The 15,605-nt window shown below is 38.6% G+C and overlaps 1 protein-coding gene across 3 annotated transcripts in view; it reads right to left on the reverse strand.

The window, feature by feature from the left end:
• The window catches only part of LOC121403083 (coagulation factor XIII B chain-like), a 117,279-nt gene that overhangs the window by 41,329 nt on the left and 60,345 nt on the right, over positions 1-15,605 (reverse strand). For 2 of the 3 annotated variants that reach the window (XM_041590627.1, XM_041590626.1), the window contains 4 exons: positions 14,775-14,920; positions 13,439-13,493; positions 10,349-10,531; positions 1,421-1,597 (listed from right to left, as the gene is read on the reverse strand). In XM_041590627.1, coding sequence (XP_041446561.1) covers positions 1,421-1,597; positions 10,349-10,531; positions 13,439-13,493; positions 14,775-14,920 — 561 coding nt within the window. Of the gene's footprint in view, positions 1-1,420; positions 1,598-10,348; positions 10,532-13,438; positions 13,494-14,770; positions 14,921-15,605 lie in introns of all 3 variants that reach the window. The other variant, XM_041590625.1, reaches the window with a different exon arrangement.

Genomic DNA, 15,605 nt, shown 5'->3' on the forward strand with positions numbered 1-15,605 from the left:
ATTCGCCCATCACTACTTGTCTCTCATCAGAGTAGGATACAGTTTGCTGAATATTGCACTAAATTTTTTTTACCCAGTCTTACAGTCATACCCACCAGGGTAAGGGCAATCACATGCACATTACAGAACTCTCGTTCCATAGTAGACTTGGCACAGGGGACGTCTTGGAAGCCCAGTTTAGTGCTCAGCAAACAGTATCCCAGGCCAGTGAATTTCAGAAGAAGAAAGATCACAAAGGTTATAATTACGTGATGATAATTAAATTTCCGAAGCCTCTACTCCATTTATCTGTGCAAGTCATCTGATAGTATATCGCTAGAAGATGCACAATTCTAAACCATTGAGGAGGTGCCAAATGTAGTGATTGTAAGGACTTTCCTGATAACCTGGGCCGGTGCTCCTGTTAGCAGAAAACTGCACCAGCTCTTTTTAGCGAGCAACTTAGAGTCTTTTATTTCCGCTACTTCTTTCTTTCCTTGGCTACATATGTACACAATAGCGAAAAGCCAAGCTTTTACAAATAAGCTGACATTTTCACTCTTCTGTACATGAGGTTATTGAAGAAAGAAAAAGTAGAAGAAAAGGACTTGCTTAAAATTACTAACAAGAGCACCGACCTGGGGTATCAGGTGAATGGTTAGGTGGATTTACTGGCTTATCAGAGTAGAACACACTGGATGGTGATGTGACTGGCAGAATACAGAATATATGAGTTATGGGCACCAAAGAAGCAAGTACAGCAGTTTAATTCTAGATTCAATACTAACTGGCCTGACCCTTTTCCTCTCATTCACATCATTTTTCTCTACTGTTATCCCCTTGTGCCCCCCTGCTAGATATTTGTTCCCTGTGTTTCTGCAGAATGCTTTATTAACTTTAAATAATATCAATCAACCATTCTCTTTCTCTTCACTTGTTTTAACTGGGTAAGGCTTAATACAATGAAAATAGAGTTTTTAACCTAGTAAATATAAATATATGCACCACCACCCCTGTCCTTTGTTGTGCATTTTCTTTGGCAATGAAGCATTTTAACACTGCCTGCTTCTCTAATATTGGAATAAATATATATTTTGTGGTCCCTGCCTTACAGCAACATAACAAAAAATATTTTATGTGCACATATTTTGTGATTAGGTTAGAAAAAATTCTGTGTGCACCATAATTTGTTATGTGTGCTGGCCTTAAAATTTTTTTGCACATGTGTGTCTAACAAAAGCGGTGGCGGAACTACTTGGGGCCGCCGGATTCTTGCGCTAACGGCTCCAAGATTTCGTTAAGAGAGGGGATGGGGGGGGGGGTTCTGGCTGCCCGGCCTGCACCTGGGCCCTATGTGCTCTAGTTACATTACTGCACAGAAGTCACACATTTTACTGTTTTGTTGCACCTATCTTTGTAAATGAGTGTTACAGTCTTTTACCTTTACAAACTGGAGGTGCTGTCCATTGTTGCATGAAACACATACTTTCGCTTGACCCACTTATTTCATAACCTGGGTCACACTGGTACTTCACCGTTTCACCACTGGAATGCCATTCTTTCTCCTTTATAATACGTCCATTTTTTATTCCAGGTGGTTGGTTACAATAACGTTTTTCTTTAAATAAACACAATTTTCTATTATTTTTACTGAAATAATAACATAGTTACATTATATATTAAACTAAATATTCACTGTTATGTACAATATAATGGTACAGTGTTAAAATGTTTCTAAATTATTAGAAAAAAAAGTTAAAACCAAGGGTGTAATCTATTTTATACTGCCTGAAATGTTCAAGGTTAAGTCAAGGTTAAGTCATTCAGGGGATTCTGTCAAGATTTTTATGGCGTAGTTTTTATTACTAAACTGCACTGTGTACACTGCAAATAATTTTACTATATAAAATTTTATTTAACCAATAAATGTATTTTCTCGTTCGTCCCTGTTTCAGGCTAGTTGCGGCTTGTACAGCTTACTTTTTTCTATCTGTGCAAATACGCCTTTTGCTCTTAATATTTACCACACTGTCTATACCTATACCTTTTATGCAGGGGTGACTGTTACTAGAAAGTACACTACATATCTATTTTCGTTTTGTAGATGATATTCTGGTGTTATTGAAAGGCCCGTTACATTTGTTTGAAGAAATGATCAGAACAGCTAATGAGGCACACAAAACCATTAAATTCACTACAGAAATTGGGCGTACCACACTTAACTTTTTGGATGTCCAATTAAAGATAAGTAATGGCCAGATTCACACTGTCTGTGCTGTAAAGAAACTGACAGAAATAACATTTTACATGCAACCAGCTATCATGCACCAAACGTTATCAAAACAATCAGAAATGGTCAATTCCTGAGAGCACGCAGGATTTCATCCGACAACAGCCAATATACAAATGTGGCTGATAAAAAGATTTGCTAACAGAGGGTATAACCAAAAAAACATTAAGAAACATGCCCTAGAAGTGTCCCAGACAGATAGGGAAAGCTTACTTACCTATAAAGAAAAAGATAGAAACACACAATTACCTTTCGCTCTAAATATGGTGCCCATAGCAAAGATATTAAACATATAATTCGCAGGTACTGGCCAATTATACTACAGGACAAAACTTTTGGGAGAGTACTTCCAAAGACATTAATCTTCAGTTATAAGAAAGGGAAAAGCATCAAAGATACATTGTGCCCAGCTGAAATAGAACCACCAACAAGAGGCACACAGGGATTCTTAAGTACCACGAAAAAAAGCACTTTCGATTGCTTAAACTGCCTGTGTTGCCCATCAATCATTAAGGGAGATAAAATGAATCACCCCACACAAGGTGTCCCATTACAGCTTAATAACTATGCCATTTGTGAAACACGTAATGTGTATCTCCTGAAATGTCCATGCGGAAAGGTCTATATTGGACAAATCACCAGACAAGTTAAATCCAGAATAAAAGAACAGCAGGGTAACATTCGTAACTATAAAAAAAGATACATACACAAATACATCTGTATCTAGACACTTCTTTGAAATGAAGCACAATGTAACCCAACTAAAATGGCTAGTATTCAAAGTAGTAAAAGTGCCACCCAGAGGTGGAAATCTACTCCAAAAGATTCAGCAAAGAGAGATGTTTTGGATTAAAAAATTGGAAACAGTTACACCTAAAGGTCTGAATGAAAATTGGAGTGTAAAATGTTTTTTATAAATATAATAATCATACATTTGTTTTGTACCTTTACACATCTTGAACCCTTGCCCTAGTCCCTTTGTGAAATATTGAATACAGCTAATGGTAAAGTATGGGCATTGATATATTATGTTATCTGCTATTGTTGCTAAATTTCGCTTTGTACAAGTAATTTGTCAGTAACGAGTAAGTGGTAGGTCAAAAGGTTTATGTGACAGTACCGTGAGAATCTTACTTAACAAGAATGGTGTTTTATGGTGTGATTTTAATTAACTTGTTTTATTACAGCACTTTCCACATCCAAAGGGATTTTATCACCTTGGATATATGGCTTTCTGTTTTGGATTATTTTGGACTATGGGATGAATTTTGGACTATATGCGCCTTTTTCAATTAGAGGGGGAGGGTGGCACTGAGAGTATGGGATACTGTGATGTCATATCCTGTTGTACATTTTAAAGCTTCTTTCTGCACTTAACCAGTTTACACTTCACAAGTCTCGAAACATGTTGTGCAAATCACATTTTTTTTGAGCAGCATACCTGCCTCATAGGCTATTCCTTGTTACTACTACAAATATTGCTTCCAGTTATACCTATACTGTCTTTGCTTTGGTCTTAAGCCTAACATGGCGTCTGACCCTTCTAAAACTAGGGATGTAGCGAACGTCGGAAAAAATGTTTGCGAACAACATGTTCGCGAACGTCGCGAACCCCATAGACTTCAATGGGAAGGCGAATTTTAAAAGCTAGAAAAGACATTTCTGGCCAGAAAAATGATTTTAAAGTTGTTTAAAGGGTGCAACGACCTGGACAGTGGCATGCCAGAGGGGGATCAAGGGCAAAAATGTTTCTGAAAAATACATTGTTGACACAGCGCTGCGTTTTGTGCTGTAAAGGGCAGAAATCACACTACGTCACTCAGGTGATGTTTCTGGACACGGAATGTGAAAAAGCTCACACAGCTAGGTGGCACTTGGTTAAAGACTGGGCAAACAATGCCTGCAAGGGCAACGTATACAGTAGTGGATACGGAATATATTATTGCTGCTTGAAAAAAGTCACTCGGGTGGTGTTTCTGGAGACGGTATTATTATTGATATTTAGACAGAATGTGAACAAGCTCACACAGCTAGGTGGCAGTTGTTTGAAAATGAAGAACACACTGGGCAAACAAATTGAAACAATGCCTGCAAGGTCAACGTATACACTACAGCAGTGGATACGGAATATATTATTGCTGCTTGAAAAACGTCACTCAGGTGGTGTTTCTGGAGACGGTATTATTATTGATATTTAGACAGAATGTGAACAAGCTCACACAGCTAGGTGGCCGTTGTTTGAAGAACACACTGGGCAAATAATGCCTGCAAGTGCACTACTATTGGTGCACTACTATGAAGAACAGCAAACAGCACTGGACACGTTAAAGAACAGTGAGATAAGTAAAATAAAAAAAAATATATATATATTAAAAAAAAATTACTCTGGTTGGTGCTGAACTACTAGGAGCAGCACACCAGTCCCACTCCCCAACACAGCTAGACTAATAGCACTGGGCTCTTATAGTAGCAAAGTAAAAAAACAAAAAAGAAAATAAAAGCAGTCCTTACAAGGACTATTGGGTTACAGGCAGCAGTCAGCAGATGAGAGATCAGCAGCAGTGCCCACAGCAGCTACATACAGAGCACTGCAGTAGAAGGTAGATTACTAGCCAGCAAAGCTACCTAACCTAAAATGTCCCTCAAATCCCTGCAGAGTTCTGTCCCTACAATACAGAGCAGTATCAAGTAGATTACTAGCCAGCAAAGTCAACTGTCCCTCAAATCACTAACAGCTCTCTCCCTACACTAGCTCTTCCAAGCACACACAGGCAGAATGAAAAAACGCTGCAGGGCTTCAGTTTATATATGGAATGGGAGTGGTCCAGGGGGTGTGGGGGTGGTCCAGGAGGGAGAGCTTCCTGATTGGCTGCCATGTATCTGCTGGTCTGGGGTGAGAGGTCAAAAATAAGTGCCAGCTAAGGCGAACCCAAATTGGCGAACGTCGCGCGACGTTCGCGAACATTCGGCGGACACGAACACCCGATGTTCGCGCAAACTAGTTCGCGGGCGAACAGTCCGCGACATCCCTATCTAAAACACACAAGACTTGCAATCAGGCTCTGACACAGCCTCAAATGAAATAACTATTAGACATAAGGATAAGGACGTACAACAGTACCATAAAAAACGCAAGACTCATACAGAAGGTAGGACAGACTCCCTTCCAAGATCAGACTCCCAGTCTACTTCTGACCCACAGATCCCAGATTGGTTTTTACCCTTTCAGTCATCGCTTTTGACAATGTCATCAGCAATGGAAAAAGTGGCTCACCAATCCTCAATATCCAAACCTACACAACATTCCTCTCAGACAGAGGGGGTTTTATCTTCATCAGAGGAAGAAGGGGTTATGCCAGATTAGGATTCAGACTGGGAAGATTCCGAGCAGTTGAACCTTCATTCTGAAGCTATTAATTCTCTTCTAGCAGATATGTTCCAGACTCTTTTCCCAGTCCATGACACTGTACAGGATGTTATTAGTAAAGAATGGAAGACTCCTAACTGCGGACCGATCAATGATAAAATAATGAATATATTGTACCCATTTGACCAAACTCAGAGATAAATGGGAAACAATAACCAAGGTGGATGCTCCCATCGCCAGATTGGCTAAGCGTACCACTATACCATTGGAAGACGGGACAGCCTTTGAAGATCCGATGGATAGAAAGGCAGAGAATTTTTCTCATTCACATCTTCTATGGCCGCTTTCTAACCATCAGTTGCTAAACAAATTCCTTTCCGTACCATTTTTCATAATGGAGTCACTGCGATCAGTGATTGCAAATGTAGAAAAAGGGTTTTTTTTGTTTTTTTTACGGCCATAGATATAAAGGATGCTTATTTGCACGTCCCAATACATGTAGACTTTCAAAAATTTCTACACTTTGCCATACAAAGAGGCCATTATGTGTTATGTGTAGCATGCATAGCAACCAGCGTTGACTCCTGAGGGCAAATTCACTAAGCGCCTAACGCTAGCGTGAATTCGCTAGCGTAGGGCATTTTCGTTACTTTGCAAATTCTCTAACGGACACTGGTGTAACTTCGCTAGTGTTACTTCGCACCCTTATGCCTGGCGAATTTGCGCAACGGACGCAACTACGCAAATTCACTAACGCGCGCATTGTTCGGAACGCTACCTTTTACACCAGACTTCCTTCACCACCTCAGACCAGGCGAAGCGCAATAGAGTAGATAGGGGCTCCCCTCCTTCCCCCCTACATTTCCTAACTCATGGCAACTTAACTATACAGTGGGCACATGCGTAGGGCAAAAAAAAATCTTTATTTGATGTTTTGAAGGTTTCCCAGGCTTTTGTAGTGCTGCTACGAATACTTCCATCGAAATTTGAATTTGGCGCTGTATGCAAATTGACCATCGCTAGCGTAACTTCGATTTGCTTGGCGAATCAACGCTAGCACAACTTCTCAACCTTACGCTACCCCTGAGCGCAACTTCGGATTTTAGTGAATTTGCAGAGCGCTGGCAAAGATATGCCTGACTAAGTGCGGCGAACGCAGCAAAGCGGACGCCAGCGCAACTACGATTCTTAGTGAATGTCCCACCAGGAGTCAAATGGCTATAGAGGAAGCAGAACCCCATGGTCTGGTCCCCCTACGGTCTGTTCCCCTGCCCCAGATATACCACTGGCTTTCATACAGCTATTGTTTCTGGCTTGATCTCTACAATTATCCAGGCTTCAGATAACCTGCTCTTTGGAAGGTCAAGGGGGTCTATGGTTTAATAACCATTATCTTTTATTATATATTTGGGGCTACAGTTCCACTGCCTCTTATTTAATTTCATATATTTAGGGCTAAAGTTCCCACTGGAAAGAATAGCACAGTGGAGTCTTCTGTATCTTTCGTTTTCACATAAGTTTACTGAACTTGCTGGCCAATATGCTTTTGAAGCTAATCCCCAGGCTAGCTTCAACTCTGCATGTGACAGCAAGCTCTGAATATACAGAAGATGCCGCCGGTAAACTCCACTGTGCTACTCTGTACCTATATATCAGGTTCACTAACAGGGATGCTTTTTCTTATAACAGACACTGCAGGTAGGGAACAGAGAGGCCGGGAGGTCAATAGAGAGCAGTGGATGGGGGCTTGTATTTGTGGCAGGTTTAGTTTCTCCTTTAAGACTACTATTAACATTTAAACATTAAAAAACTCCAATAGGTCTGTTTTCCCACCAATATGAATTTATGCACCCTTAGTTACCATGAAGTACAATTTACTGTTTTATTATTATTATTATTATTATAAGAAGAACCGAGTGATTAAATAGGATTCCATGGAAAAATTACTTTCCCTTATTTTGGAAAATAGATCCCATGCATGTTTATGGCAGTTCATTAAGAACCGATATAAAAAGCTACAATGCTTGATATTCCTGTGCTGTACATTTTCTTGCTGTGTTGCAAGAAATTATACTCTTTATATGCACTGCACCTCAATTAAAGTTACTAGTTTATAAGGATGTGAAATAAAGATTTATAACAGTGTACATAATTAGGCAATATGTTAGTCAGCCAGCAGGTGGTACCAGCCTATAAGGCTGGCCTGTAGGGGAATTCCCTATAGAATAGAATGTCTGATCTGGGCACTTCCTCTTGTAATCTATACAGATCTAGTGGCAAGGCAAGCAGGCAAGTAGGACTTTAAGGCGGACTGTATTTTATTAGGACAAAGATAAGTAAGAGTTTGGTATTATAGAATCACTTCAGAGGTAGTTAGATATCTGTAGTTAGCAAGGACAGTCCTTGGCCCCAACAAGGAGATTGTCATTGGGGTAAGTACTCCAGGCAATTCTGCACCAGTTAGAGACAGAGCTGAGTTGAACTGGGGGGCCCGGAGCCCACTTGGGCTGCTGTTTCAGGGGTCCCTCGCCCCTGCAGCAAAGCCCCCTCTGGGACCCCCACCCCAGCTGCAGCCCCACATCAGAACGCCACTCCACCTGTGTATGCATTTTTTAATTTACTGCGGCTGAGGCCAGAAGAGGGAGGTCAGGGGCAGCAAAGGCATGAAGCAGGTCTTTGGCTACCTTTGTGTACTACAGCACACTCACCACTGACCTTAATATGCTTGCTCCTGCCAAAACTAAATGCATCATACCACTTCAACCTTGGCATACTGCTCATACAAAAGCTCACCAAAGATACTCACGTGCACTTGAGCATCTCTGGCACAAATCCCGGTTAGAATCTGATTTCTGGAGCTACAAACCTGTCCTGTGCCCTATAACACCAGCCTTTTCCTAGCCATACAAACATACTTTACTTACTCGTTAAGTCTCTTTCTAAAAAAACCTGCATAACTTTTCTCCTTCTTGCCCTTTCCCCACTCCCTCTGTGTACATCTGTCTCTGCTCAAAGATATTACTGAGCACTTTAAAAACAAAATTGAACCAGAAGTGACGTTACACTATTAAAGCCCCCTAGACATCCACCACCCTTCCTCCACACTTCCCAGTCTATTCTGTGCTCCTTCTCCCGTGACCGATGAGGAAGTCTCAACACTTTTGGCTTCTTCTCACCTTACTACCTACCCACTTGACCCCATTCCTTCCAAACTTCTCCGCATCTCTAAACTACTCACATGCCTAGAATGCTACCCCTGCTTCTGCCCCATTGAAAAGCCCAATTGACATTTTGGCAAAGCTGACGCCCACACACTCAATGGTGGCAGTGCTGGTTGCACCTGGGGTAACCAACAAGCCATTACGGCCCCCGTTTGCTGCCATTACGGCCCCCTCCCCATTATGAGAGGAGGAATTCCTACAAGTTGATGCGGCCTCTAGGCCCGAAGCTGCCCCTGTATCCTTAGAGGAGGAAACTCTGCCGTGAGTATATTGTTATCCTTTATGCTCTATGTTCTATGAACTCCATTGTGGATTGTGTTGTAAATAAACTCAGTTCCTGGTTAAGCATAAAAGAACCACTGACTCCCAGTTCTTGTGCTTAAGCAAATTGTTACAGTTGCACTACACCCTGCCTCCACATCGTTGCAAGGGCTTGCACCTGAGAGAAAGGTCTCATCCGTGGCTCAACTATTTTTGAAAGTAAGCTCATAATAGAGATGGTGCCACTCAATTTATCATAGCGCTACAATTGTATTTAGAAAGCTTCTTATTTCAGTATGATGTGATTTTAAGTGATTTTAATAAGATAAGAGATCTTTCCTAAAGTTATCTGGTGAATTCTGTTTCTGATCGAAGAAGCACAAAAATAGAACAGTATATTAAAGAAAGCATTAAAGATGATTAAGTGCAATTAAGTGCTTCAACAATTCGTTTTCAACAGTCCATTCGGAAAAATACAGCAAAGTCCTGGGTGGCTACTTATAGAAATTTAATTGAGCAAGTCAGCACATGTTTATAAGTTAGCGCAGCATATAAAAATGCACAGATTGTTTCCACCAACTAAAACAATAATATTTCTAAATAAGATCCTATTGACAAAATATATAGTTTAGCCAGGGCACAGAATGCTTGGGACTTGGGTTTTTTTTTCGGATAATGGATTTTTCCATAAAAGGGATCTTCAGACCTTAAGTCTACTAAAACTAATTTAAACATTAATTAAACCCAGTAGGATTGTTTTTTCTCCAATAAAGTTTAACTATATCTAAGATTGGATCACGTACAATGTATGGTTTTATTATAACCGAGAAAAAGGAAATTAATGTTAACATTTTTATATTTTTATTCAAATTAAGATTTCTGAATGATAGATTTCTTGATAATGGATCATGTACCAGTAATATCTATTTCTCAGATCTTGTTAAATAGATAATAGTAATAATTTGTGATAGTTTCTTCTGCCCCATTGTTCTTTTGAGGGTTGTAGTACACTATAAACCACCCAGTCCCTAGGCTTCCCGTTATTCAATTGTTACCAAAAATAATAAATAGGATCAGGGTGGTATGCACTGAAAGCAATGCATGTTTTTTTTGTAAATGCTTATTATAATATACCCATTAATCTTTGCTTTGAAACCCAGTCTCTTCTGAATATTACATTTCATATGTCAAATATCACATTTGTTAAAATGAATCAACCTGCATACTCACCAATACACTGAGGGGGTGACTGCCATTGGCCTTTCTGGCATTTGATGGATTTTGAGCCAAAGGGTCGATAATTTGAATTGCACTGTATCTCAACAATTCTGTCATTATTATAGGGGATATTTCCTGCTTCTAAATCCTGGGAGTATGGTGGTTTGGGAGCAGTGGCACACATACTAACATCAGCTGGAAAAGAGAAAAAAACCTGTGGAATTTAGGGGTATTTATCTATGTGCTATAACATACATAGCATTTCTGTGTTGCTATTTGCTATCCCTGGTATTGGGAATCAAAATGTATCATGTGCCATTCCTCTGAGTTAGCATGTTTTCATAATCTTCCTTTGTTACTGTTTTGTTCTGTAGTTCTATAAACATCTTCTAATTTAACTTCCCCTAACAGTGGTGGAAATCTCTTTAGTTTACTAACAAATCGGAATAAAAGTATGGGATCTGAATCACTTTTCCTTTATTAGAAATCCTTCTGTCACATTGTGTAATCATAATATGTTCAGTCTCAGAGCTATTAAAAGGCAGCTTTACAATAAATGAACTGTACTTGCTTGAAGGAGTGGTTCACCTTTAGCTTAACTTTTAGTATGTTATAGAATGACCAGTTCTAAGCAATTTTTCAGTTGGTCTTCGTGACTTATTTTTTTTAGTTTGTGACTTATTTAGTTTTTTAAAATTATTTGCCTTTGTCTTCTGACTCATTCCAGCTTTCAAATCAGTCAGTGACCCCAGCTTATAAACAAATGCTCTGTAAAGCTACAAATGTATTGTTATTGCTACTTTTTATTACTCATCTTTCTGTTCAGGCCTCTCCTATTCATATTCCAGTCTCTTATTCAAATCAATGTATGGTTGCTGAGGTAATTTGGATCCTAGCAACAAGATTGCTGAAATTGCAAATGGAGAGCTGCTGAATAAAAAGCTAAATAAGTCAAAAACCACAAATAATAAAAAATAAAAGCCAATTGCAAATTGTCTTAGAATAAGACTCTACATCATACTAAACGTCAACTCAAAGATGAACAACCCCTTTAATGCTGGCATTAACAGCTGATTCTACCTGATTCGTGTTCTCCACATTTTTGGGAATGTCCACCCAAAAATGTTTATCTCATGATGTAAGCAAATATAATTCTGGGATGCAATATACATTAATTCTAAATTTTCATCAGTTGTATCTGTGCATGCAGACTGGAATTGAAAAAAAATAGTTTATGCCTTTAGTATGCATTTGTAAGTTTAAGCAACTAGATATTGCCACAGTCCACCAGAGTGAAATTACACCTCTTTGTATTAACTTGTGTGGAATTTTTAGGGACATATTTATCAAATAAGGGTAAAAGTGAGTGTTCACTCTGTGATAAACATGTCCCTAAAAATTCCACACAACTGAAGAGTAAGGCAGAATTTAACTTGAATGGTGGATGGTGGAAATCTCAGATAGACAGATATTGCTTTCAACAGCAATTTTATATACATATAACTTTAGCTTTATTTTTAATTACTTTATATTGGAAAGGTGTTTTGAATGATATTTTCTTTTTTAAAGTAGAGCTGTGACCCAGCCATAAAAAGCTGTATAATAAAAGTGCTCATAGCTGTTGAAAACTCATTTAAAAATCTCATCTGTCAATCAAATATTGGCTGCCCTTCCCCTATGCCTTAGGCATAGAGGCGGGGCAAGCAATTACTTACACTTTCCATTCAGCACTTTCTAGATGTAACTGCTCTCCCCACATTCCCCCTGGTCTCTTCACCATAATTGTGTAGCCAGGGCATGAGGCTGGATATCAGGTCCCCCATTGTGGTGCACAAACAAGATTCTGAGATGATGCAAGGCTTGTCTTAATAACAGTGTCCACAAAATGGTTCCTGCCTGCTTGCTGTAATTATGAGTTCTCAGAGTGATGAAAACAAGATTCAAATATTTTATACAGTGTAATTAAAGTTCATTTTGCTTGACTAACATGATAAAATAGGGTTTGGAATAATTTTTTTTTGGGTGATAGGTCCCCTTTAATGCAAAAACAGGCTTTGGGAGAAACTAATTATAAGCATTGCAGATTGCAGCTTCTGATTCTTCTCATGTCTAAATAAGTCTTCTGCTGATTGTGAAGTAAAGTGTATAGGAAGTGTATGAATATCTAGAGCAGGAGTGCCCATTCTTTGCTAATGTGAGGTCTACTTTTAGTGATGTTGTCCCATTAGGATCTACATCCATAAAATCGTTGTTAGCATTCTATTCCATGGAATCAATATATATATATATTGATTTATTGAGAAAATGTATATTGTTATATTTAACAAACAACTATGTCTTATGTAACCTTAACATAATAAATATTTGAATGAAAAGCATGAAATAGGAGGGTGATTTAGATGAGCTGTTTGTTGACAGTGTCTTGAGATCTACTGTTTACCAGCTAAGCTAAAAGTCTACTGGTAGATCCCGAGCTACCTCTTGGACACCCCTGATCTAGAGGACTAAGACATGGGTCTTGATGATGCACTGTGATATAGTCTAGCTGGAGAGGAAGGCAAGAACACTCCTGATGTAATCTGATCTCTTGTTTTCATTTCTATATATGCCAAAATGAAAAATGACCTACATTATATACACTATGCTAATATTCCACATATTTTGCCAGCGAGCACTTATTTGCTACCCTAGCTATCTGTAAAATATTTTGCTCACATACTGATACAGCAGTCTCTGTAACCATTTCATTCCTTTTATATGGTGTAATTATGTGACACATTTTGGCAAATGATACAGAGCAAATAGCATATGTACCCATGGTGTATCCATCAAACTTTGGTGGAGATAGACAAGTTGAATTTTCACATTTTATTAAATGCACAGAGAAAAAAAGCACATAATAAATATGCCCCTATCTGTGAATATTATTTTGGCAATACGATGCTGTGTTTGCACTTTGTTACCTGTCTATCTCCAGTATGTGTGTGCTACCAAGTCTGAGGTGAAAATTCTGCTAGAATGTTAATGTACTATTGATGAGCAATCTTTTGTTTCAACAATTTATTCAACCTTAACACTTTATTAATTTTATGAAAAACATACCTTGCTTCTTTGTAATTAGTTCATACGGATAGGCCTGTATATGATAGTTATCTGTATGAATAAATCATAAACATGACATTTAGTATGCACTTGTGGAAACATTTAGAAGCAGATTTAGAAACATTTAGAAGTTTCTTTCTAACAAGCCATACACATAGATGGGTTATGATGGACCATATTTTATCTAAATATGCCCAACAGGTTTTTTTGACATCGATATGTATTCAGACACTTTTACTATTAAGTACAAGGTACTGTTTTATTATTACAAATAAAAATGAATCAAAAAATCAATGAATGAAAAATTAATCAATTAAAAAATGTTATTAAAATGGAGTCTATAGAAGATGGCCATCCCCTAATCCAGAGCTTTCTGGATATCGGAAAACATTGCCTGCTGTGTGAATTCAAAATAAATGTTGCTTTATCAGTATAAACTTGTCATATTCAAATCTGTTACTGTTCCTATTGACATTGCTAAAGAGAATGTAATTGTTAATTTGAACAAAAGTGGCAACGTTTAAATATATTATTAAAAGGAGATAATTTTTCTCTTATTAAAGGAGAACTTAAGCTTAACTAAAGAAGTAGGCTAGAAATTTGTACATTCTGTTTTGGGCTTCTGTACCAGCCCAAGGCAACTACAGCCCTTTAGCAGTATCTGTGCCCCCAAAGATGCCCCAGTAGCTCCCCACCTTCTTTTCTGCTGATTCACTGAACATGCTGTGTGCTGCTTTCACTTACTGAGCTTAGGGACTGACTCACAATGTACAGTACTATAATTGTACTTTAGCATCAGCTTATATTACAGACAGACCTCATTTTCTGCTTGTAAATTTGCGACAACCCTTAAGCTTAGCTTCTCAGCAGCGGCTCAGAGCCCACTGAGTATGTGAGTGTCGCAGACATTTCCAAGATGGTGACCCCCTATGACAAGTTTGAAGTCCTGGATCATTGCTGCTATTGAGATGCTGAAACTTTAGGCTGGTGCAATAAGTTCTGTATATAAAATATGGAATTTGTAGCCATATTAATTTTTAGGGTTTAGTTCTCCTTTAAGATTCACTTAACTTCCGTAATTATTAATGAATACTTATGAATAATAATTTATTAATAATAATAATAATAATAATAATAATACCCTAACAACCAACCCACAAGCTTCTTTATAGGGGGCAGCTGTCATTGTTTGGTCCTTGGGGTACATGTAAGTAAGTTCACTGTAGTATAGCAGAGGAGGCATGAATATATTAAAAATAACCACACAATTAAAAATGGGGGAATTGGGTTACCAAGAATGAATAGGATAGACTTCATTTATATGATATTTACCTACACAGGTAGGCAGTGCTGGGTCCCAGCCGTAGTAATAGCACTGACTGACATTTTCGCCTATTAATTTGTAGCCAGGTGAACAGGAAAAAGCAACCACGTCTCCAGCTTTATATTCCTCTCGTAATTCTGTTATGTAACAAGTGGTTTCTGAGAACATAAAAACAAACACAACTCAAGCTCATGCACTAAGGTTATAGGTTCACACTCTAGCTCAGGGTTGCCACCATTTTCATTTAAAATCCTTTTATACTCAGGGCTGCTTTAAGAAATCAGCTGACCCAAAGCAAAATGTTATTGGTTGGCCCCAACTGCCTCAAGAAATTTGAGATGCAATAACCCTCAAACATGTAAAGTTCAATATAGTAAGGCAGGTAGTGAATAAATGATCTGCAATTACTGAAGTAAACATGACCCTCACGTGTATCACCCTAGACCAACAGCCCTGAGAGCGGAAAAATTACATAATGTTGATGCCAATGTTGATGCCAAAGGCAAACAAACCCAAATTTCCATAATGTATTTTAATGTGTTTGTATAATGCATTTGCCAAAAGTTATCCCATATGAAATTTGTGCTGGTGGGTCCCCTATCCTGCTGGGCCCTGTGCAAATGTCCCTTTTTTGCATTTATTAACAACCCTGTATATACCCTGATAATTGCTTTATAACAAACACAGTTCTGCAGTGGACTTATCAGATCAGAAATGGCAAAACCCAGATGGGGTGTAACTGGGTACTCCTTACCCCTCTTTTATTTTGTGTAGGGAGGGGCATCATTATTACATGACTCTGCCTTGGACATTTGTTAAACACAGAATTATTTGTAAATACTC

The sequence above is a fragment of the Xenopus laevis genome, chromosome 4L, assembly GCF_017654675.1.
Source record: "Xenopus laevis strain J_2021 chromosome 4L, Xenopus_laevis_v10.1, whole genome shotgun sequence".
NCBI classification, from domain to species: Eukaryota; Metazoa; Chordata; class Amphibia; order Anura; family Pipidae; genus Xenopus; species Xenopus laevis.